This window comes from Odontesthes bonariensis, chromosome 15, assembly GCF_027942865.1.
Source record: "Odontesthes bonariensis isolate fOdoBon6 chromosome 15, fOdoBon6.hap1, whole genome shotgun sequence".
NCBI classification, from domain to species: Eukaryota; Metazoa; Chordata; class Actinopteri; order Atheriniformes; family Atherinopsidae; genus Odontesthes; species Odontesthes bonariensis.
Window position 1 is genome coordinate 25236835 of NC_134520.1, and position 21435 is coordinate 25258269.

The following is a 21435-nucleotide window of genomic DNA, read 5'->3' on the forward strand; positions in this document are numbered from 1 at the left end:
AGGGCATAGGAGACAGGCCAATCGTAATATTAAAACTCAGTCTAGCCGCACAATTTTTTTTCAAACTGTTATTTTAAGGTAGAAATGTTACATAGTATTGCTTTAAAGAAGCTGCTTTAATTATGTTTAATCTTAGTTTGGGAGCATTAAGAAAACAATAAAGGGAGTTTAATGAATAACCACTTTTTCCTGCATCTGAACAATAAAAACCATACAGTCAGGCTAATTTTCTTAGATTTATTTTAACACAAAATGGCATACATTGCCAATTTTACCAAAAACGTTTACTTCAGCTTCTTCTTGGGGCGAAGGTTGTTGGTGTGTCCACACTTCTTCTTGCGGCAGTTGACAGCACGAGGGTGCAGACGGGCATAGCACCTGGAAAACAAAGCGGTTAGTGTTGAAATGTAAGAATAGTTTTCCTGAGACAACTTTTAGGTTTGGAAATAATCAAAGATACTGGAAAAAAAGTGCAATTGAAACGGCCATTTCTGCCAAAACCCAATATTGAAACAAAATCTAGTTACCACTATATGACAGAGTATAGTACAGTCTAAACTTGGATATGACCGCAAAGTAGAACAATGATGACACAGCCAGATAAATGGTCATATTTAGGACTGCACTTACTTGCGGCAAATCATCTTGTCACAGTTGTATTTCTGAGCCAGCTGTCTGAGAGAAGGCTCAATGATGCCACCACGCAGACGAAGAACCAGATGGAGGGTTGACTCTGGAAGGGGAAAGACACAATGTCAGCCTTCAGTTCAGTATCAACACGCACATTTACCATCATGCAGACATTAAGCAAACAACCCACAAGAATATTAAGATGTATGTTCCTTAAAGATCCAGATTTTTCCATATTTGAGTTTTTCCTGCCAATAATTATCTTATAATCTTAAACTTGTCTGTGGTTTACTAATGGATTCAATCAGTCAGTACATCTACTGTAAAAGAGCACTCACCTTTCTGGATGTTGTAGTCTGACAGTGTGCGTCCATCCTCCAGCTGTTTTCCAGCGAAGATCAGACGCTGCTGATCAGGGGGAATACCTGCAAACCAAACACTCGTCAACCTATGTGCACTTTTAACAACTACCTCTATTAACAGCAAATAAGATACCGAGTTACTTTAGCCACTGATCCAAACATTATTTTTGTGAGGGACATGAAACATGACAAACTTAATGTGTAAGTCAGACCATTTCTGGCAGTGCTGTAAATAAAACATGCCTTCAAGAACCTGAAATCCACTATCATCATTTGATTGCCGAAGTATCAACAGCTTCCATATTGGACATTCACATTAAACTTCAAACTCACCGTTTGACGTTTTACCTATTTATTTATATTTTGTAAAACATCTTGGTCAACAACGTGTTACATGTTTAAAAGCGTTATAGAAATAAAATGACTTGACTAGTCAGTGAAATGCCCAAGCTGAAGAGATTTCAGATGCCAATGAACTGAAAACGGAGCTCATTTCATTTTAAGTACGTTGTCTCACCTTCCTTATCCTGAATCTTAGCCTTGACATTTTCAATCGTGTCACTGGGCTCGACCTCAAGGGTGATGGTCTTCCCCGTCAACGTCTTCACGAAGATCTGCATGTTTGCAGGCTGTAACAAGAAAATAAGATGAACTCCAAGTGTGGACGTGTAGCTAATTAGCTTGGTCACAGACAATTTCATGACAGACTCCAGCTCAGTATTTAAACATTTATATACATTCATAACAGTAGCTAAATATAACATGAATACGGTAACGTATATGTTTGAGATCTAAACATTTGGTGTAATGGCTTGGTAAGACTGGTCGTAACATTAGCTATTAGCTTAGCGGACGACTCGCGGGGCCTAGCCACATGCCTACCGTTAGCGTGACATTTAATGGCAAATATTGCTGTTTATTTCCAAACTGTAACCCTATCTCTCAGAATGATAGAGTTTTGTGTTCATACAAGAAAGGCTATAGTGTTTTATTAGTGTTCAGCGGCTTGCCATTGCCTAAATTCCAATAAATATGTGCGGGACAAAACGTGTACCCACCCGGCCGATAGCTGAGCCTCAACGAAAAGAGATCGGAAGAAGCCGACGCTGGGATACGTCACTTCCTTTAGCGTGGACTTGGAAATAAAATGTTGCGAGTGATTTGGGAAGTTTTTGATTTTTTTTTTTTTTGCTTTATTTATTTTTTAAATAGCCCAAAAGCTACAGCATATTGTAGAAAAAGATTACGTTTTTTTCATATATCTTTATTTAGGTCAGACTCGTGTCAAACTAAGGTAAACAAAGTTTAAAGCAAGTCCTTCTAGTACCATATATTGAGCCACTCTTGTAAAATGTCTAATTTCATTTAAACATATTAGTTTCAAATTAGGAAGACAGAAAGAAGAGAATAGAAAGAGTTCGAATTCAAGGTTTGAGTGCCAATAAATTACAAAGTTGACTGACACCTGCTGTTGTATGACGGAACTGATTTTGAGTTGCGAAAAAACTACAACCCCTATCAAAAAGAAAAAAGAAAAAGAGGAAGAAAAAATAGATTAACTCTCTTTGACAATTCATTAGAAAAAAATAACATAAAACAATTTAATTTAATAGATGAACTATTTGGCTTTGTAAAACAAATCCCAAATAATTTTTATAAAATTGTTGTAATTTCTAGAATTTTCATCCCCAGGAAATTACATCATGACGAGAAAATATATAATTATGGAACAAAATAATATATTAAAATAATCATTTTAATATCTCAAAAGGATTTCAGACTTCAGTCAGGTTCCAACTTACTCGTTTAAGCTGTTGACTGATTCACTTTGCAGGAGTCTTGTCATGGACCTTTTTTCTAATAAAAATCCATTTCCACCATAAATTTGAACCTAATTTGAAATTTGAGATTGTTTGCTGTCATTAAGATTATATGAGTTTCCCAAAGCAAAATTGTTTTTATCACCCTGAAAAGTTACTTCATCATCATCAAACCAAAATTTGATTGATGGATGAGAAAAGAAATTTCAATGTCCACTTGTGCATTAACTGTAGAAGAAATGACTGCCATTTCCCCTTTACATGACATTAACCTAATATCATCAACAGTTGTTGAAATTTGATTGTTTTACTGATGCACTCATATTTATATGTTTTATTGGACATGCACCAAACAGAAATCTCAGCATCATGTTTCTTCTGTTTTTGTGTTAGTGTCGGTTTGTGTTTTGCTTTTCCGGATGTAAATCTTATTCCCTTCGGCCGTTTTTTTACATTTTGGTCGCAACCTTTTGTTTAATATTTTCATGGTATATTGCTTTGAATTTTCTCTCCAGACATTTTGAAGTCTTTCTTGTGTGTTTCGCTTTTACAACTCTCCCATTTTGTTTGTACTTACTCCAAATTTTAGACCCAGCTGACTGGGAACAACCTACATCTTTTGCCACACAAGTTAAGTTTATAATCCTTCTCATTGTTAGAACTGAGAGCTCTCTTGTTTGGACCATGTTTTCTACCAATCAGTCGGGTGCAACAACTTATTAAGGTCTCACACTCTCTTTTAACTGTAGACTAACTTGCACATTAAGTCTTGTACAGACTTATCTTAACTTGATCTCAACTTGATTTCAACTTGATCGGAAATAAGCCAAAAAGCAATCTACATTATTTTTGTTGTTGATATGGTCTAAAAAGTCAGAATGTTCAGCAGTTCTATGCCAATTCTGACTTTAAAAAAAAACAACTTTTCAAGAGTAATGATCCCATTATTGTTTTACTAGGGGTTGTGGCACGATATGTGGATGTATCAATTACAGGTGTAAAATTTTTAACATTATGCTTGTAAAATGTTGCATTTTGTATTTTAAAACATTTATTTTTTTACATATTGTGGATGGGCATTAATTGTATAATTAATAATTAATATTAATAGTATTAATATTAATAGAGACCGAATCATTGTGCTCTGATTGCAGCCTTGATATAATTTGTATACTGCTTTGGCATAATACTCTTAAAAATGGTAAAAATATCTGTTTCTCAGAGGTACAATACATTTCTGGAAATATTTGCATCCTGCTCTTTATATGCTTCCATGTAGAATACAATTTTACAATTTATGATTTCAGGCTTCATTTCCTCTCATTTTCTTTGAACAAGTAATAGGAAACCAAGGCATGTTTGATCCTCTGCAGGAGCAGCAACAGTATCAACATGATCATGTTCCACAGCACACAGGTTTCCATGGTGAGGCATTGTAGCATTTTTCAGCTGCTTCTGAAGTACATGGCCAGCTTAACAAAAGAGTTTACATAGATACAAGGAGGACACTGGTTGAATCAATATGAGTGCAGTGGTGAAAACACTGACTCTTGCCCATCCTGTTGGCAAAGATCCTCTCCAATCTAATATTCCATTTCTGGACAGGAATTACCCAGATGCTTACAGATCCCACTATCAGGCAAACTTTCAGCATTTATATACACAGAGGGCAAAATGCTATCATTCATCCATCCCAGCTCAAATGGATCACAAGGACGTGAGGCAAATCGAGGATTGCCTGACGGAGGCAATGGTGTCCTACCAGCATCATCCATTGCTACATATAACTCGCATCCCATGCTGGGCCAAGCTAACCACCAACTTCAAGATGCAAACAGACCCCCAGGAAGTTGTCGACTTCACCACAGAGGCCAAGAAATTGCGGCCTCATGCCTTCCAGCCACCTTCCACCCTCTGCCGACCGAAACTGGGCATAAAGAAGATCAAGCAAGTGGAAAAGCTTCCAGAGAGCACCACCCATGCAACGTTTATTCCACACCATTGCTCACCTTTGATAAAAGCCACAGTTAAACATAAAGGTTAGTGACATTATCCTTAATATGTAATCGTATTTGTTTTGTGTATTGTCTGATTGAATTGAAACATTCACATGAATTTTGGATTAATTTAGTCACATATGATTGATGTCAAGGATGTTCAGATTTTCCAAAGAGAAAAGTGTTAAAAGGAGGGTAAATATTCCAAAAAACAAACCTGTAAACCTTTCAACTCATCTACTGTGAGTAGATGAGTTTTGAAAGATTTACAGGTTAATGAGTAACAGTGAGATCATCTGTGTGTATGTGGGACAAAATCCTACAATTGCTAATATTTCACAAAATTGTCAAATTATGTTTTCATCTGCAGATAAGAGCCTTCCCAGTCTAAGAGGAGACGAGAGCCATCGTAACTTTGTTTCTCACTATTATGATGCCTTTCAGGGAGCTTGGGGCGATGGTGCTCGGCCTGTTGAAAGGGTAATTCAGTAGATTCAGCTCATGAGCCATCATGATCAAAGGTTTTTATTGCTGTTAAGCCCCATTTCGCTGGAATGAAAACCTCGAGTCTCAGGGTACTGTTTCTTTCAGCGAAACAGGCTGATTTAGTCTGACAGTGTTTAAGGAATTTTATGAAAAATCTAACGCAGATCTTGAATTACTTAGCTCTGTATTTAGTAGAATATATGGCACAATCCTTTACTGTATGGACCAGTTTAATAATGATTTGCATACATGGTTGCATATTTGATGAAAAGAATTGATATCCGTGACCCAAAAAGGAAAAAGAAAACTTGAAAAGAGAAAAATACCTGTACCTAAATATTTCCACTTTCTTCTACTTTATCCTGTACAATATTTGAATGAGAAATGTTGTATATTTCCACTTAAAAAATAAGAGATACATGACATATCATCAATTTTCATTTAGACCTAGCAGTATCTAAAATAAGCTAAAGAAGCTCAACTGATAGTCATTAAGGTATTTACAACATAACACTTTAACATTAAATTATTCATTTGATGTATATGGTAATGATAAAAAAAAATAGTGCACAAATGTAAATCTTCTGTGGGTTTGATGAAATTAAAGCATAAAAAAAATTATTGTAAAATAAAGTAGGATCAAATTAATACAGGCCCCATGGTGTAAATATAACACACCTAATATTCACAAGTGTATTTTGGCCACATGCTTCTTTTGATAACAATCAACAAGCCATAGGCAGAATTCTGGTTGAATATTTTACTATTCCTCTGGGCTGAATTGGTTAAGTTCCAGTAAATTTACTGGTTTCCTGAGGCATACCGTTGGGGATGGCCACACCAAAGGTTTCATGTTATCCTGCTTCATCCATTCCACACCCATTTTTTTATCAATTTTTTGTGTGTGCTTGGATTCTTTGTGCTGCTTTGAACATCTGACCCTGTCCAAACTGAGCTGATGACTTGAGTTTATGCTGAGAAATTCTGAAGTAATACGCCTTCCTTAGCATTGCATCCATTTATACCAGCTCCACCAGTATTAGCAACAGTCTTGGAGCATATAACTACAACATGGTACTACTTTCTCACTACAGTTGATAAAGTGTTCCTTGAGTTAAATGCCTCGCCATTACGAATTTCTCTTTGTTCACGTGGACAGCTGTAAGTCCCTGTTGAGGCTGCACGTGTCAGTTCTGGAGTAGGACCTTTGTTTATTAATTGCAGCCTTCCGGCCCTGGGTGATGTAAAACTTTCTTGACTGTGGCACTGGTGCTCCAGCAGTTTCTAGTTTAAGGCTGAACTGTCCTTGATGGTTCCTTAGATGCTTCTGACCATCTGCACTTATTTTTTTCTCAGCTGAGGGTGACCATTTGTGGCTACACTTCTCAATAACTTGTCAAACAAAACCCGCTGTTTTTTTTCTCCACTAATTTTTAGATCTGAAGATCTGCAGTCAACATCCCTTTATAAGTTGGCAAAGAGAGGCATACCAGATGCACTTAATCGTAATCACTATTGTTAAGTTATGAAGCCTTAACAAGTCTTCAACTTTTCCCCAGTCTTGATGTTGTGGAGCAAATTCTCTCGTTTATTTTTTTTAATGGTATGTTGTACAGTTATTCTGCCCCAGAAAAATAATTTAGAGTCCAAGTCCGGAGCTGTCATGACATTTGTTTACGATGAGTTGATGTAAAGTGCTGACAAAAAACCCCAGCAAGCTTTCATTTTATGATTGGTTTCATAATTACCTAAAAGTGATGAAAAGGGAGTGTACATTAAGCGTCACAACACAGTGCTCAACATGATCAACTTTATGAAAGCTTTTATAAAGCTTTGTGTTAAATAGGCGTTATCAGCACAAGACAGCGACAGTTTTTTCTTCTTGTTGTTCAGCACACCTCTTCGGTGCGAATGGGGGATCCCATGAAGATTGTGGAAAGGAAGACAACCCACGCGATGTCATTCAGCCAGCCCACTGCCTGCAGGTCTGCAAGTTTTCTGCCACACTGGAATCATATTTTTACATGACTTGGTTCACGAAACACTAAGCATTCACTGTAAAAGGAAAAGCTCAAAAGATCAAAAATACACTACAAAAATATCCATTTGTTTTAAAAACAGGCCACAAGAGGTGAAAGATCATTTGAAGCTCATTCTCGGGAATTCCTATAAGGACTTATGGTTGTCCACTTCCAAAGAGGCCTTTTGTAACCATAAAATAGGTGAGTTTGCTTTCTTGTTAAATGATATTCAGACATAATGCTAAAATTCATCACAGTTACGTCTTTTGAATATAATTTTGCTTCCCACTGTATTAGCACGCTAGATACAAGTTTAATCTTTCATTAGTTTAAAGTAAATGATCTTGTTTGATTAGTACTGAATGAATTTAAGGGATTTGCACCCAGCAGACATGAACTTCCACTTGGATGCCCTAGAAGAATATTACAATATACACAGAATATTATTAATCAATCAAAGTCATATGATGAAATACTGAAATACAGTTTAAATGCTAGTATACTGACTATCTTTTGTTGCCTGCCTGTAATAACGTATATTAATTTACTCAACAGATCCAGTTGTTCTGATCAAAGGAAACCAAAATATCAGTTCCATGCCAAAGGGAGACACTGATAAGAGGCGAAACACTGAAAGGATGTCAGTCACCACCAACAGATTTTTCTCATCCTATGATGTGAGATAGCAGCTCTTTGACTTAGTTGCATTTTTGTATTTTTAACTGAACTGAGGCATAATGTTTACTGAATCAGAAAAGTGAACATTCACTTCAGTTTATTTCATGACCCTTCATGCTCCAGTAGAATTTGGAGTTGTTTTTGACGATGCAGTGATCTGACGGCGTCGTATTTTATCATGCTGTAGCTGAACCACACACACCATCCCATGCGTTTGCCCGAGACTGACCTGATTACCAAGAGTCATGTACAATTCAGCCCACCCACTCTGTCTGGGCAGTACTACACAACTACAGCTAGGGAGCACTACTGCAAGAAGGATATCCATCGAGCCCGACCAGTCAAACAGCTGCAGAGGAACGTACTGAGTGGACCAGGTGATAGATTATTCCTGTTTATGTATTCAAATGCACTTGCATGTAGATGTTGAAGTTTTAAATGTCTGTGGCAGATCATGGACTGAATGTCAGCACCACTATGACTGACTTTCTCCCTTTGAAGAGCTCCAAACAAACACCATGTCCGTCACAGCACACGGTGAGAGATCACAAACTGAAATCAAAGATCAAATTCTCTTCAGTTTTAATCTTAACAGCAGGGTCAGAGATCACAATAGTTGCTGAAATTTTATTGGCAATAATGATACAAAAAGTAGCAGTGATAACGGAATTAGACTTTCGAACGAACTGCGTATGTATTTCCATTTTTGTCTTTAGTTATATATTAAACCATATTGATTGTTTTGTTTGTTGCTCTCTGTTCATCAAACAGAGTAACCTCAGGTTTCCTCTGGGCAAGCAGCATTTCAGCACCACCAGCAGGGACGTCTACACAGCCAAACCTTTGGTCCTGCAGCGTCCTGCACGCAGCCAGCGCAGCTCCCTCAGTTTTGCCTAAAGTGACAGAAAATCACAACAGGGACGATGGCTTTTGTGTTTCTGCCTAGTTACTAATAAAATACATGAAGTAACACCATGAATCAAGAATGGATTTCTTGACATTTGTATAAAACATTAAATGTATTCAACAAGTTTGACGTGATCTGATTGTTTTATGAGTTTGCACATTTTCTTTCTAAAAAAAGGCCCTTTGAAATTTTATGTCGGGCTATAATCATGGTAAACTTCACTTAGAGAAACTGACATTTGCAAATGTGCACAGTAACTTTGGATCACATGAAATGCTTTAAACGGTTAAACATGGAAGTCAGGCATTACTGCGTTTCAGTCAGACCACAGTTCAAACAGCAGCTTATCTTAACAACCTATATTGCACCACTATGATGCATCACATGTGCAAAAAAATAATACTATTGATGATTACCATCCTCGTGACAGGAGAAGTTAAAGTTTTAAACATCCTTGGCAACCCCTATAAAGTAAGCACACAGCTGTTATGTTCAGTTGGACCTTTAAACCCAATCCTTCATCTTTTCAGAAATGATCAATCCTTTCAATTTGACGCATTTAATCTTCCGTACCCACTCAGAGAATCCTCACAATCCTACAGGGCTGAAAAAAATAAACTTTTTCCCAGAACAGAGCAGTGTGAAATGTTGAAGCAGTGTGCAATTGGAGCTTTAGCAGTTAGGTGGCTTAAATCTGCCATATTTAGGCAGACGCAGCAGCTTTGAATTTTCCTCACCCATTTTAACCCTGTTAGACTGTCAGAGCTAACTATTCAGAAGGTTGCTGTCTGTTTTGGGAGAATGTTTCCACTCCTGACTGTGCATCTCCAACCTTGTTTATACTGTCAGTGACAACTGCTTAGCGTCTGTTTAGCAGAAACACATTCATTCCCTCCTTCAAGCATGACTGACCACAAGATTCCATAAAAAACAATCCATGTTGTCGCAATAACACAGCCTTGACCCTGAGATGTAGTCTCCGTTTCTAAAAGAAAATATAGAGTCGTCATACAAGTAAAACAGAGGAACGTTTATATGACACTGAAATTCATTTAAAAACTCATGATAATCTTACTCATAGCTTAACTTGCTCACCTAGTTTTTTGAAAATCTGCTGTAATGAGTAAGCAGACTGGTCCTTCCCAAACACATGCTCGGGGGCAACACCTAGACCTTGCTAGTTTTACAATATTACAATAAGCTTAAATGCAAGCATCCAAATAAGTACTGCAAAATATGACAAACTTCTGAGAAATTTTCTTTTCAATTTTTCTTCTATTGATTTGTGTCATGCATCTAAATCTAAAGGATGCCATGTGTGGAAGCAGCTGACTAACTGAGTTGAGCAAAGGAATCACCTTTTATTGGGGGGGGGGGGTCCCTTTTGGGGGATAAATTTAGCTTTGTTTTCCCGTCTTTTTAATATTTACGTGTACGTATGTCTATCTTATTATATTTTTTTTATTGCTTTGTTAAAACGTTTCACACTATGCATTTGTTTCCCGTATCTCTAAGACTAAACATATCTTGATAACTTACGATAAACATATGTGAATAAATAAACACGGGCGGGGTTCACTTTCTGAGTCACATTCATTATTACTCTCTGCTCTTCCTCCACTCTCTCCTTCACATAAACACCCCAAAAATGGCTGAAAACATGGTAAACGAACGCGAAGTGCGGCTGCGGAAAAACAAAAGTCACGTGACCCAAAGCCAGCACCCACTCCACGCTGTCCTCCCTCCTGCTCCGTAGCTGTGTGGGCGGGCGTGGGTGCCATGCGGTCCCTGTCATTGGTTTAAAACACAGAGTGGCTGTATTTCTGGGCGTTGAAGCCTGCCACTGATCGCACAGAGCGGGCTCCATTGAGCGTACAGTCAGCGAAGAAGACGGAGGAAAGTCTCGCCTTTGAAACGTAGCTTTCGTGAGGACCATCACGTAGCCCTCGTCCTGTGGGTGAGTGTGGAGGCTTTCATTCATCACGTCAAAGGCTCAGAAACTGCACCCAATAGCACGTTGCCTCGGTCCTCGATCCCAATTGGCTGAGACCCGTTCTCTTTCATTTTTGACACAAACCAGCCGCAAAAAATAGAAATAGAAATGTTGTTATTATTATGAGAAAAAAAAATCGGTTGCTGATGATGGTAGAGTTGTTTGTGAAAGAATTTGGACATTTGGTCTCGCCGGGGTCATTACTCGATTAAAAGTAGAAAATCTGTTTTTTGCTCATATTATTTTCTAATCTCTAGCGTATATTAATAAAAATTATTACCGGCTTTCTGTGAATTTGTTGAAAATTTGCGAATATACATGTATTACTGAAATAAACTACATAAATGCATACTGAATATAAGCAGTGTGGATTACTGTTGTTTTATGAGTCACGTCTTTTAGTTGTGTTCAAAAACCAAAAGAGGACTAACTACTTCCTTATTCAGCATTTATAAGAAGTGTTTTAAAAAGGGTTCCACACAGCAGTAGATAGTGACTTGGCACCTACCCTATGTAGATCCACCCAACCCCACCCTAAAAATACAAACGCTCAAAGAAAACAACACAAGTTAGATATTTGTTTTACTACAGAGGTTAATCAATGAAAAGTGCTCATTCAAAATCAGTCCTGAACCATTGAATTTTATTTAAAAGTTGAGTAAAGGATTCCAGATGGTTATCTGCTGAAGAGCGCTTGTCAGTTATCACAATTGTCATTCATTTGTGGTTATCTTCTTCGAGTTAACCCTTTGTCTATGTCAAAATGTTTATTTTAATGAACTGTCCTTCTGTCCTCACATGTAGGAATGATGCTGAGTTCGATAAAGTCTTTCACTCTTGAGCTGGATGGTCCAGCTGATGCAGCATTCACCAGAGGGGAGATGGTGTCCGGCCAGGTGGTCCTGGAGCTCCGCAGGGACATGAAAGTGCACTCCATGAAGATGCAGGGGAGAGGGGTGGCCACTGCACACTGGCTGGAGAACCGTGGCATGAACTCTGTCTATAACGACTACACCTCCAAATGCACCTACTTCAGGAAGAGGCAACATCTGATCAGAGGTCAGTAGTGAAAGGAAATCAAATAAGTTGCACTGCACCTGTCATCGAGTTATATTTCCTCCTATAGATTATTTTTAATATAATTTCCACTTAATATTTTTGCAAGAACTATAACACCAACTGCCCTGACTTTTTATTTATTTTGTACTTTCTTTGTTTCCTGCTGTATCTGTGGGGTATTGTATGTGTAATCCACAGATTGTAGCTTTCTTGGGGTATATATTGACATTGCGACTATGTCAGGATGCAGTGCAGCTCTTGTATGAAAACATCATCTGTCTGCTCTCAAAAACTCTGTTTTGTGCCAGTAGGTAGCCACTTTTTTTTTGTTGTCTCTGCAAAATAAAGTCACTTGAGCCAAATGGGTTGTGTGGAAAGCTGGGAGAGAGTCCAGATATATCTGCCAGATAACATAATCTTTGACATTAAACACAAATCCATTAGTGCAGAGTCCAAATACACACAACTGGTTTACTGAGTGCTAAAGAGTGAAATTCCCCCAGTGTGGACGGCACCAGGCAGCCTTAAACCAGAGAGGCAAATAATATACACCGTAATAGCTGAGTAAATGAATTGTAGACAACTGTTAATGTTTCATCAAGTGCTTTGTAGGTGATTTGACTCTTCACTCTGGTCAGATTGGTAGGAATCGCGTTAAAGGCTAACAGTTTAATTAGCAGAAGAGGAAGAATGAAGAAGTACCGAGCAAATGTTTGGTGTTAGACACTTTAAATTACCCAAGACCAACCTCTCATTAGCATGATAAGTTATGTTATTTTGATTGATGCTTCATCCTGTTTAAAATGAATAAATATCTAGTAAAAATTGAGATTTATTTGGTCACTGATGAGGAAACTGCTCGCAGGTGAACTGAACAAAAACTGGGAAAACTGAACCACTCAATTTTATTTTGCCATTCAACAGCAGAACTAGATCTCTTTCCTACATTTTACACCACATTGTCGTAACTATTTATGTATAATTTTGTTATGAGTGTGCACCTTTGCTTTGACCATAGTCCTGGATCTTTATATAACTTTAGTTTTATATTTTTTAACAAAAATAAGACATTTATATGAGGTCATTGTATCTGAATTCACACATACTTTTCCTAATTAAAAATGCGTGATGACATGTCATTTATCTGCAGTTAAAATAGAATTAATGACAGTTTAATCACACAGGACTTCCTCGTACACAGTGAACACAAATAACATGTTTTAACAATGCTCTAAGATGGTAAGTATGATCATACTGTATCTAACAAACACATTCTATAAAAATCTGCCTCTGTTGTGATAAAACTAATCTTCCATTTTTATATAAACACTTTATTTTTACACTTCTATGCTTCTGTTGGGGTGAATTGTAACCATAAAGGACTCTTAGTCATTCTGAAGAAATCTGCTAAATCTGTTCAGAAAGCATCGAAAAGGTCAAGTGAAAACGTCTGTTTTCACATTTATGAATGCCAAGTGGTAGATCAGCAGGTTCCAAACACTAATGGCAAATGTAAAAGTCAGGTATTGTGTTTTGGGTTTTAAATCATTTGGACTGAAGCAGCAAGAAATGAGAACGTGGACAATAGATGGCAATGCAGGGTAGGAGAGGAGGAGGGGGGGTATCATTTAAAAAATGCAGTCTGTGTCACCATGGTAACAATGAAAACAACATGCGGCTCTCTTTGACCCCACCCCCTCCCCTCACCATGCAGCCAGCTGCTGCACTCCATACACTTAGCACTATTGTGCCTTTTTTCAAGCTCTCTATCATCCACTTTTTCATAAACTCAAGAGTTGCTTGCTTGTTTGCTCACTTAAAAAGCAGAAACATTTCATCCGCGGGGTTTTACTTGATCATTTGTTTGGGTTCAGAGGTGGTCCCAGAAGTTAAAGCCTTAAAGAAAGAATCTTGCATTCATCCCAAAATTAAAAAAAAAAAAATGATCACACTTCTTAAACCCCCGTCTTCGCTCTCAAGTATTCAAGGCTTCGGGTGTTTGTTTTGTTGAGTCAGCAGTTCTTTGGATAAACACAGAGAAACACATTCACTTCTTCTTAGGCAGTTTGAAACACGGTTTTAGCCATGATTAGGGTGCTATCATACGGAGTCATCTGCACAGCGAGGGTGATTATCTTGCTCGTAGTTCTGTTCAGAGAACCGCATGGTGTTCTTATCAGAATTGTGCCAGAGACACACATGGTAGAGATGAGCTGCGGCTCGTTGTCACCAGCAGGCGGCGTGCTGGTCTTTGTTTCACTTTGTTTGACACTTAAAGTATTTTAAAGCAAACACAAACTGATGCAGCTGTGGTCAACAATTTCCCAAATTAAAAAGAAAAAAAAATCTGCTACCTGAAAATATTTTCTGAACAAATGAATAATGATTATGTACTTTTCTGCTATGATTTCCATCACCTGTTGAGAGGAACTGCATTGGGAAGCTGGTTTGATCGGATCCCTTTTGCCATATTCTAAAAGCATCGTTTCCGAAAGCTTTGCTACTTTTCTCTTATCTACAAACATCAGCATCCCAGTTCAGGCTTTTCAAGCATCCTGATTGCTTTGCCTTGTCTGCAGGAGTTGGTCAGGTTGACCAGATGGTGGCACTGGAGGGCCAAGTTCTCCTCCCAGGGAACAAAGGAGTAAACAACTTTGGACTTTGCACATTGGACTTTTGTCCAAAGGCTTTTGCATTGAATGGAGTCTATGGATGATCTTAGAACTAAGACATGAATGAATGATGGACTAGTCTATTGCCTGCAGCAGAGCTTTGCTCGGATGTGACTTTGTGTTGACTTGTTATACATGCATTTATAGTAAGTCTATATAGATTATAATATTCTTGCAAACAACTCAGATGTTGCAGAGATTTTCTTTGTATGCTGCTCTGCAGCTGACCCGTGATATCTCTTTGGAGTTACTTTATTCGTGAATTTCGAATGGCTGTTTCATAAGGGGATTTGTTGAAATACTTTTGTGCTTAGCTGAGTGTTTTTTTTCAAGTTTGAGGGATCTCAAAATATGTAACAGTATGTTCAAAGTGACATGGAAGCTGTGTGTGTAAACAGCTTTAGTCCAGAGTGAAACAATTTCCCCGTGAACTCTGCCAGACTGAGGCATGCTCAGTAAGCCTGTTTTCTTCTAAGAACCTGTAACCATCAATCATCACCAGGCCCTGTTTTCCTCAACTGCCTCCACACCCAGTCTGCATGTTTATTGTGCTGCCTTCAGGCTTGGTCTGGAAATGTGATGTTCGTGACTGGAACTGCACGCAAGTGACTCAACAAGGTGGTAAACAGAATTGAGGAAGCGGGACCTTTTACATGTAATCTTAAATGTGATCATCACATTTGTGGGCGTCATCGCGTCTTTAGTTTCACTTTCTCAGCTATTTCAATTTTTTTTCTAAAGCCTTGCATCACGATCTGAGCATTTGTCCAGACATGTTGTCAGCTTGCTAATGAGCAGGAAAAAGATAGGTTGAATATTTTTTTTAGACATTTCTTTATTTGAAAAAAGACGGACAAACAACAATAATTTATTTTCCCCAAAGCTGATCAGACTTCTTTCCATTACTTTTCTTCTTCTTTGTGTGAGTGAGTTTAATCTCGTTTAGCTTTTGTATTTTTAATACTGGGAAATTAAATCCCCTTTATATTCACACTTTGAAATTTTCATCATAAGTTACAATTTTTGTCAATACTTTAGGTGCGTCTTGTTTACGACTTCAGTCCTTGAAAAAAATCGGTGCTGAGGAGGAGTCCTTGAATGCGCGCTCGCCCTCTCCTGAGGCCTTACATAATAAATGCGGAGGCCACGCCCACTTTCTCAGCCTCAAAAACGCCTGCTGGCTGACAATGCGCGACAGTTTGAGCTTGTGACTCTGAGCAAAACACACCCGCAGCCTAAAAATCCTCCATCATACATCCAAACACTGCGCCTTCAAAGGAAGAGAAGCACCTACTCTGGCACTTAGATTACTTTCATAACTTTCCAAAAATGATTTTCGACAAGTTGAAAAAGTTTGACATCGTCTTCGACTCCCCGGAGATGGACTGTCCTCCTGTGTTCAGCAGCGGGGACGTCGTGTCCGGACGGGCGGTGTTGGAGTTGTCCGGGGAGAGTCGGGTGGGCTCCCTGAAGCTTCACGCCGAAGGTTTCGCCAAAGCGCACTGGACCGAGTCCCGGTCCGCCGGCTCCAGCACCGCGTACACCCAGAACTACAGCGACGAGGTGGAATACCTGAACCGCAGAGAGGTGCTGCTGCAGGCAGGTCAGTCCGTTTGGGTGGCACGGTGATGGAAGAGGGTGCAATGTGTCTGTAAACTTCAGCCAAAGCTGCAAAACCTCCGTGCTCTCATTATCCTGATGACGAGCATCGAAACGAAAGTGGTTCATCTGTGGGGGGAATACTGGGCTGGTTGTTTGTCTGTAAATAGGACATGGTGTCAGAGATAAGCAGATGATTAGGAGAGTTTTCCCAGTGGAGAAGTGTGATGAAATCAAGCTGTTATCCAGAAGTGCTCAGTTGTTTTTATAAACGTTTTCTCATTCTTTATTGACAGAACTAACACGGGCTGCATAAAAAACAAGTCACATTTAGGCTGTTTTTTTTTTGTTTTTTTTTTAAGGTGCACTGCTTTGTTCACCTTTCCTAGTTTCTTGAAGAGTAAGGGTGAACACAAAGGTTCAGAAATGGTTGTTCATTCACAGGAGTTTTGTTGGTTTTAATTTAAGTGAGGGAAAGCACACACAAAAAAAAAACGCTCCAGCAGCTGCCTTCTCATTGTGAAAACATCTGTTGAAGGAAAAGGCACTGACAGCAGACTTTTCCCTCATTTGAAGCAAATCCCGGGGTTGTTTTTCTCCTCTGCAGTCAGGGGGAGCCTCGGGTTTCTGCTTTCATTCATTGGGCACGAAGCTGTTTTTGGTTTAAAGGGTTGACAGGAAACTCACAGCCGGGTCTTTGTCAGTTTTAAGCCGTTTTCCTGCTAAGCTCGGTTTCATGGCTGGACTCGGTCCTCTGTAAAAGAAAACCTGGCTGCAATCTAAAAGCTCGTCACGTCTCAGTTTAATCAGTGGTGTTTGGATAAGGTTTTTTTTGCAGATGTGCATTTTATGACACTGTGAAGAGACTTTACAGAATTGTTCAATTGAAATGGGAGCATCCAGCTAACAAAAGGGGACTCCAAACAAACTGTTGAGCCTTGTAAATGCAAACACGTGTTCCTGAGCCTGTTCAGGAAGAGAGGAAAAAAAACAGTATTTCAGAGGGCCTGTGTGATATAGCTTGAGGAAAACATGTTCTGAGTCTGCACAGTGGAGGAGGAGCCGCCCCTCAGCAAAAACAGAAACCACGTGATTGCTAAGAAAGAGGAGCAATTTCAGCCTGAGTTTAATAGAGTTTATTTATTTGTGAAGAGGTGGCACCATTTGTGTCTTATAGTTTTAGCAGGACTTCTTTTCCTTCTTGAAATATGTGGTATGACTCATGTCCCTGAACTGATTTCTCAATATGTGTCATAAAACTTCATGCTCTTATTCTCGATACCTATGTGATCAACAGAAAGAGATGGATTACCTAGGAATTAATTCTACACTCACTGCCCTCCGTTTCTCGAAAATGAAATCAAAGATTTAAGAAAATAAATGAAAAGAAATTGACCTGTAATTGACATTACTTTTTATTTTTCCCATATTCAGATAATGGTGAAGTGACCATCCTTCCCGCTGGCCGACATGAGTTTCCATTCAGCTTTCAACTTCCAGAGGAGACGCTCGTCACCTCTTTTGAGGGGAAACATGGCAGCATCCGTTATTGGGTCAAAGTAAAGCTACACAGGCCGTGGGCCACCGTCAGGAAAATCAAGAAAGAGTTTACAGTCATTGAACCCATCGACATCAACACGCCAACTCTACTGGTGCGCAGCTCATTGCTCACATTAAATGATTTTGCCAGGACACACTTCACAATGTCCTGCATGTTTTGAGGCACATGCTCATTTGGTTTTATGCTTTTTAGGCACCACAAGCTGGCACAAAGGATAAGATGGCACGGGCGTGGTACCGCAACTTTGGACAAGTGTCAGTAACTGCAAAGATTGACCGCAAAGGCTACACCCCAGGTGAGGGTCTTCTACCTATTCACATATTCATACACAAACTTTTGCCTATTAGATAGTGGCTGCATGTCTGAACGCACCGACTTTTTCTCTGCAGGTGAGGTGATACCCGTCTTTGCAGAGTTCGACAACTCCACCTCCAGATCAGTTGTGCCCAAAGCCTTCATCACTCAGACACAGACGTTCATCGCCCGTGGCACCATGAAACAGAAGCGCTCTGTGGTGGCCACGCTGTGTGGGGACATTGTGAGCGCTAGATGTCGCGAGACCTGGCACGGTCGCGCCATCAAGATCCCACCTGTGGGTCCGTCTATCCTGCAGTGCCGTGTGATCAAAGTAGAGTATATGCTCAAGGTGAGCTCAGTCAGCAGCTGCTTATTATTTCTCATTCTGTGTTCCTTCACTCTGTACGCATATCGGCTGCTGTTTCCAAGTCTGCACTTTGCACTGTTGGAACTGAAAATTCTCTTTTCCTCCTTTCAGGTTTGTGTTGATGTTCCTGGGTCATCCAAGCTGTGTCTGGAGCTGCCACTAGTCATTGGCACCATCCCCCTCCATCCCTTCGGCAGCCGGACGTCCAGCGTCAGCAGCCAGTACAGCGTCAACTTGGAGTGGCTGCGCATGGCCATCCCAGAGCAGCCTGAGCGTAAGTGTCCAGTAATGACTGTTCGATTTGCATTAGAGCTCAGTTATTACAAAGCAGAAACACCTGACACTGTAATTTTAAGAGGAAAAATTCTGCACATTAAGACTACAAAAGAAATAGAAGGGGAAAAAAAAGGTGTGCTGCCAACGTGCCTCAACAAACAGTGGACTAATTGTGGCTCTTTCCCCACAGCTCCTCCAGACTACAGCTCTGTGGTGACAGAGGAGGAGGCCGAGCAGCGCAACAACGCGCAGGTCCCGCAGCCGGCCGAAGACCTGAGTGGGATCCTAGAGCGACCACTCATGGCTTTTGTCCAAGAGTTTCGTTTCCGGCCTCCGCCAGTTTACTGCGAGGTGAGTCACCAGATACACTCCTTCAACCCCCGCTTAGTTTGAATGATGCATGTCAAAGTTTCCCAATATTTATTTATTTTATTTTTTTTTTGTTGTTGTTGTTGTTGCATTATAAAAAATAATTTTCTACTGAAAAAGCTTTTGACATCTCAGCTGAATTGCGTAACAGTAAAAGCATGAAAACAAAAGTGGAGGTGTAGGCTGAATAAAAACGGAGAAAGACTGAATTATATGTTTACTCAACCTTCGTTTTTATCTCTTTTCCTGCCCACAGATTGACCCCAACCCTCAGCCTTTTAATATGAGGCCTCGCTGCATGACGTGTTGAACAACGAGCCCTGCCTGAGCGACAAGCAGCTTAACTATTGAAACAAATCAAGAGATTTGTCTTCTCCTGGATTACGCCTCTCTGGTGAATAGCACCTGGTCCCAGCCTGTGTTGTGGAGATGGACTGGAGCGCTACAGAGATTTCAGGAGTTGGAGCTCACAGGAACTGAATGTTTGCAGAGGAGCTGCCACTTTGTTTCCAGTCCAGTAAAGTGGACGTTTTCCAGTTCTGCTGAGAGGGGAGCAACTTCTCTGCATCGGTTCCTGTCCTCCCCAGGTGATTTTTGGCTCTGAGCGAAGTGAGCGTCAGAGTACCTCCCAATCAACGTTTCCCTCATGTGAAGAGATTTTTGAGATTTAACGATTTTGGGACATATTGGGGGGGACTAAGATCACTTGATATTTATCAGGCAGAGAGTCGGTGTTGTACCTGATATTCATATGTTTGATAAGACGGCGCTTTTGATAAGTTGACATGTTTAGAAGCACATTGTCATCTTTGAGTGGCGTAAAGAAGTGCAATTATCAGCCTCAATTTCTTACTTGCCTGTGCCTGGTGTTGATGTTAACCACCTACATTGCTATGCATTGTTTGACTGAACCGCAGTGTTCCTGTGATGAATTCTACTGTTACTCAACTATGTTCTGTATCTAAAGGTATGATGTTGGAGCAGACAAGTCAAATAAGGAGATGTAGATGTATTTTATGCATGCAGGTCACATTATGTAAAAGGGAAAAATGTATGCCTTAATAATCTGCAGTTGAAGATTGCATGAGTTTGAGGGAGTTGTTCTCTCGGAGAGCAGGATAGAGCTGGATAAAGCTGAACGTTTACTGAAAGATCTTAGAATGAGATGGTCACATTGTAAGTGGTTCAATTCTGAAAGCGGTGCAATGCCCAAGGCACCGAAGTGTAGGGGAGCTGTGGGATTGAATTTTGGAGCCCTGATACAATAAGATGTAGCAGTTTGCTTAAGTAAAACCTGCACAAGGCCTACAGAGGAGCTCTCCCAGCTGCTAACAAAAGGAGGAGAAGATGGAGACCGTTAAGCCATGTGGACTGAACTTCTTGATGGGAGCCAGATGCCTCTGTGCCATTAGGTCGAGCAATAAGCTGGAGATGCCACTGAAATGTAGGGACGAAGAACATTCCAAAAACTGACTCGAGGATTGTGTTTTCTCCTCAACTTCCAAAAAACACTGTCAGGAGTTATCAGTTCAGGGTCAGTTGTGCAACACCAGCGGCGCGCACTGAAGATTAAGATTCATTTAAAAAACAAAAAAAAGATTGTATTTTTATACAAATGCTGTTGTTTATTGTGAATCATGCCAAAGTTTTCTATGTTTTTCCTAATTAAAAAGATTAAAAGGACGATCATCTTCAGTGTTTCCTTGAACCTTAACGAGTATATAAGCTGTGCATTTTGTTAGGCAAATAATGGCAGGCCCGCGCTTGGGTTGTTGCATGCCAGTGAACTGGTACATCATGTTCAACACAACAGAGTTCACTTGAGAAATGAGCTGCACTCACTGAAGTAAAATGATAATTACAGACTGAAGTTTTGCCTGTATTGTGGAAAGAAAAAAATCACCAGTAAGCTGACACTTGGATTTCACCCAGCTTCCTCTTGTACAGTTTGTACGTTGTTTACATGAATATTCAACAAGCATCGCAGTTATTTTTTCACCACATGTAAACACACGGGGACAAATAAATAAATCACATTGTACAAAGTATAACACATGGCTATAAACACCACCGAGAGCTAAGCTGGGGAAATTCTCAGGGGTTTATTAAGCAAACTGTTTAAGTAAGAAGACAGATGCTCAGTTCAGGCCGGATAAGAGCGCTGATGAAAAGCTTCATACTTGGGAAAGTCTTTAGCTGAATTAAAGTAGACATCAACAAAATTGATGTAATCTGCCAAAACCTCAAATTAGTACATTTCAGGTGGGCCCTAATCTTAATGGAAAAACAAATGATAGAATACCACCTAATTGAGTCTACTAAGAAATGTGCTTCCTCTGTC

General features: G+C 39.7%; 2 protein-coding genes and 1 long non-coding RNA gene across 4 annotated transcripts; 2 read left to right on the forward strand and 1 right to left on the reverse strand.

Moving 5' to 3' along the window:
* Positions 1-223: 223 nt before the first annotated feature.
* On the reverse strand, positions 224-2140 carry uba52 (ubiquitin A-52 residue ribosomal protein fusion product 1). The gene is made up of 5 exons (XM_075484412.1): positions 2051-2140; positions 1510-1621; positions 969-1055; positions 631-733; positions 224-378 (listed from the first exon to the last, which is right to left on the reverse strand). The coding sequence occupies exons 2-5, from the start codon at positions 1610-1612 to the stop codon at positions 285-287; spliced, it is 387 nt and encodes a 128-aa protein (XP_075340527.1). The 5' UTR covers positions 1613-1621; positions 2051-2140; the 3' UTR covers positions 224-284.
* Positions 2141-8302: 6162 nt separating this feature from the next.
* Positions 8303-8910, forward strand: LOC142400013 (uncharacterized). The gene is made up of 3 exons (XR_012772901.1): positions 8303-8371; positions 8446-8531; positions 8766-8910. It is a non-coding gene; the product is annotated as an uncharacterized LOC142400013 (long non-coding RNA).
* A 1855-nt stretch (positions 8911-10765) lies between these two features.
* arrdc2 (arrestin domain containing 2) lies at positions 10766-20778 on the forward strand. 2 transcript variants are annotated; one of them, XM_075485687.1, is made up of 8 exons: positions 10766-10858; positions 11699-11953; positions 17659-17876; positions 17978-18080; positions 18175-18431; positions 18561-18723; positions 18916-19076; positions 19351-20778. In XM_075485687.1, exons 2-8 carry the CDS (start codon positions 11701-11703, stop codon positions 19402-19404), a joined length of 1209 nt encoding a protein of 402 aa, XP_075341802.1. In that variant the 5' UTR covers positions 10766-10858; positions 11699-11700; the 3' UTR covers positions 19405-20778. The 2 variants fall into 2 exon arrangements, with proteins under 2 accessions (XP_075341802.1, XP_075341801.1); XM_075485686.1 differs by lacking the exons at positions 10766-10858; positions 11699-11953 and adding an exon at positions 15720-16228.
* Positions 20779-21435: the final 657 nt, after the last annotated feature.

Bases quoted from the DNA above. Each gene is read 5' to 3' on its own strand.
- uba52 (XM_075484412.1), bottom strand. From the start codon at position 1,612: ATGCAGATCTTCGTGAAGACGTTGACGGGGAAGACCATCACCCTTGAG. The intron at 734-968 runs GTGAGTGCTCTT...TTCCCCTTCCAG, and splicing joins AGACTACAACATCCAGAAAG to AGTCAACCCTCCATCTGGTT. The intron at 379-630 runs GTAAGTGCAGTC...TTTGTTTTCCAG, and splicing joins GACAAGATGATTTGCCGCAA to GTGCTATGCCCGTCTGCACC.
- arrdc2 (XM_075485686.1), top strand. From the start codon at position 15,955: ATGATTTTCGACAAGTTGAAAAAGTTTGACATCGTCTTCGACTCCCCG. The intron at 16,229-17,658 runs GTCAGTCCGTTT...TCCCATATTCAG, and splicing joins AGAGGTGCTGCTGCAGGCAG to ATAATGGTGAAGTGACCATC. The intron at 18,432-18,560 runs GTGAGCTCAGTC...TCCTCCTTTCAG, and splicing joins AAGTAGAGTATATGCTCAAG to GTTTGTGTTGATGTTCCTGG.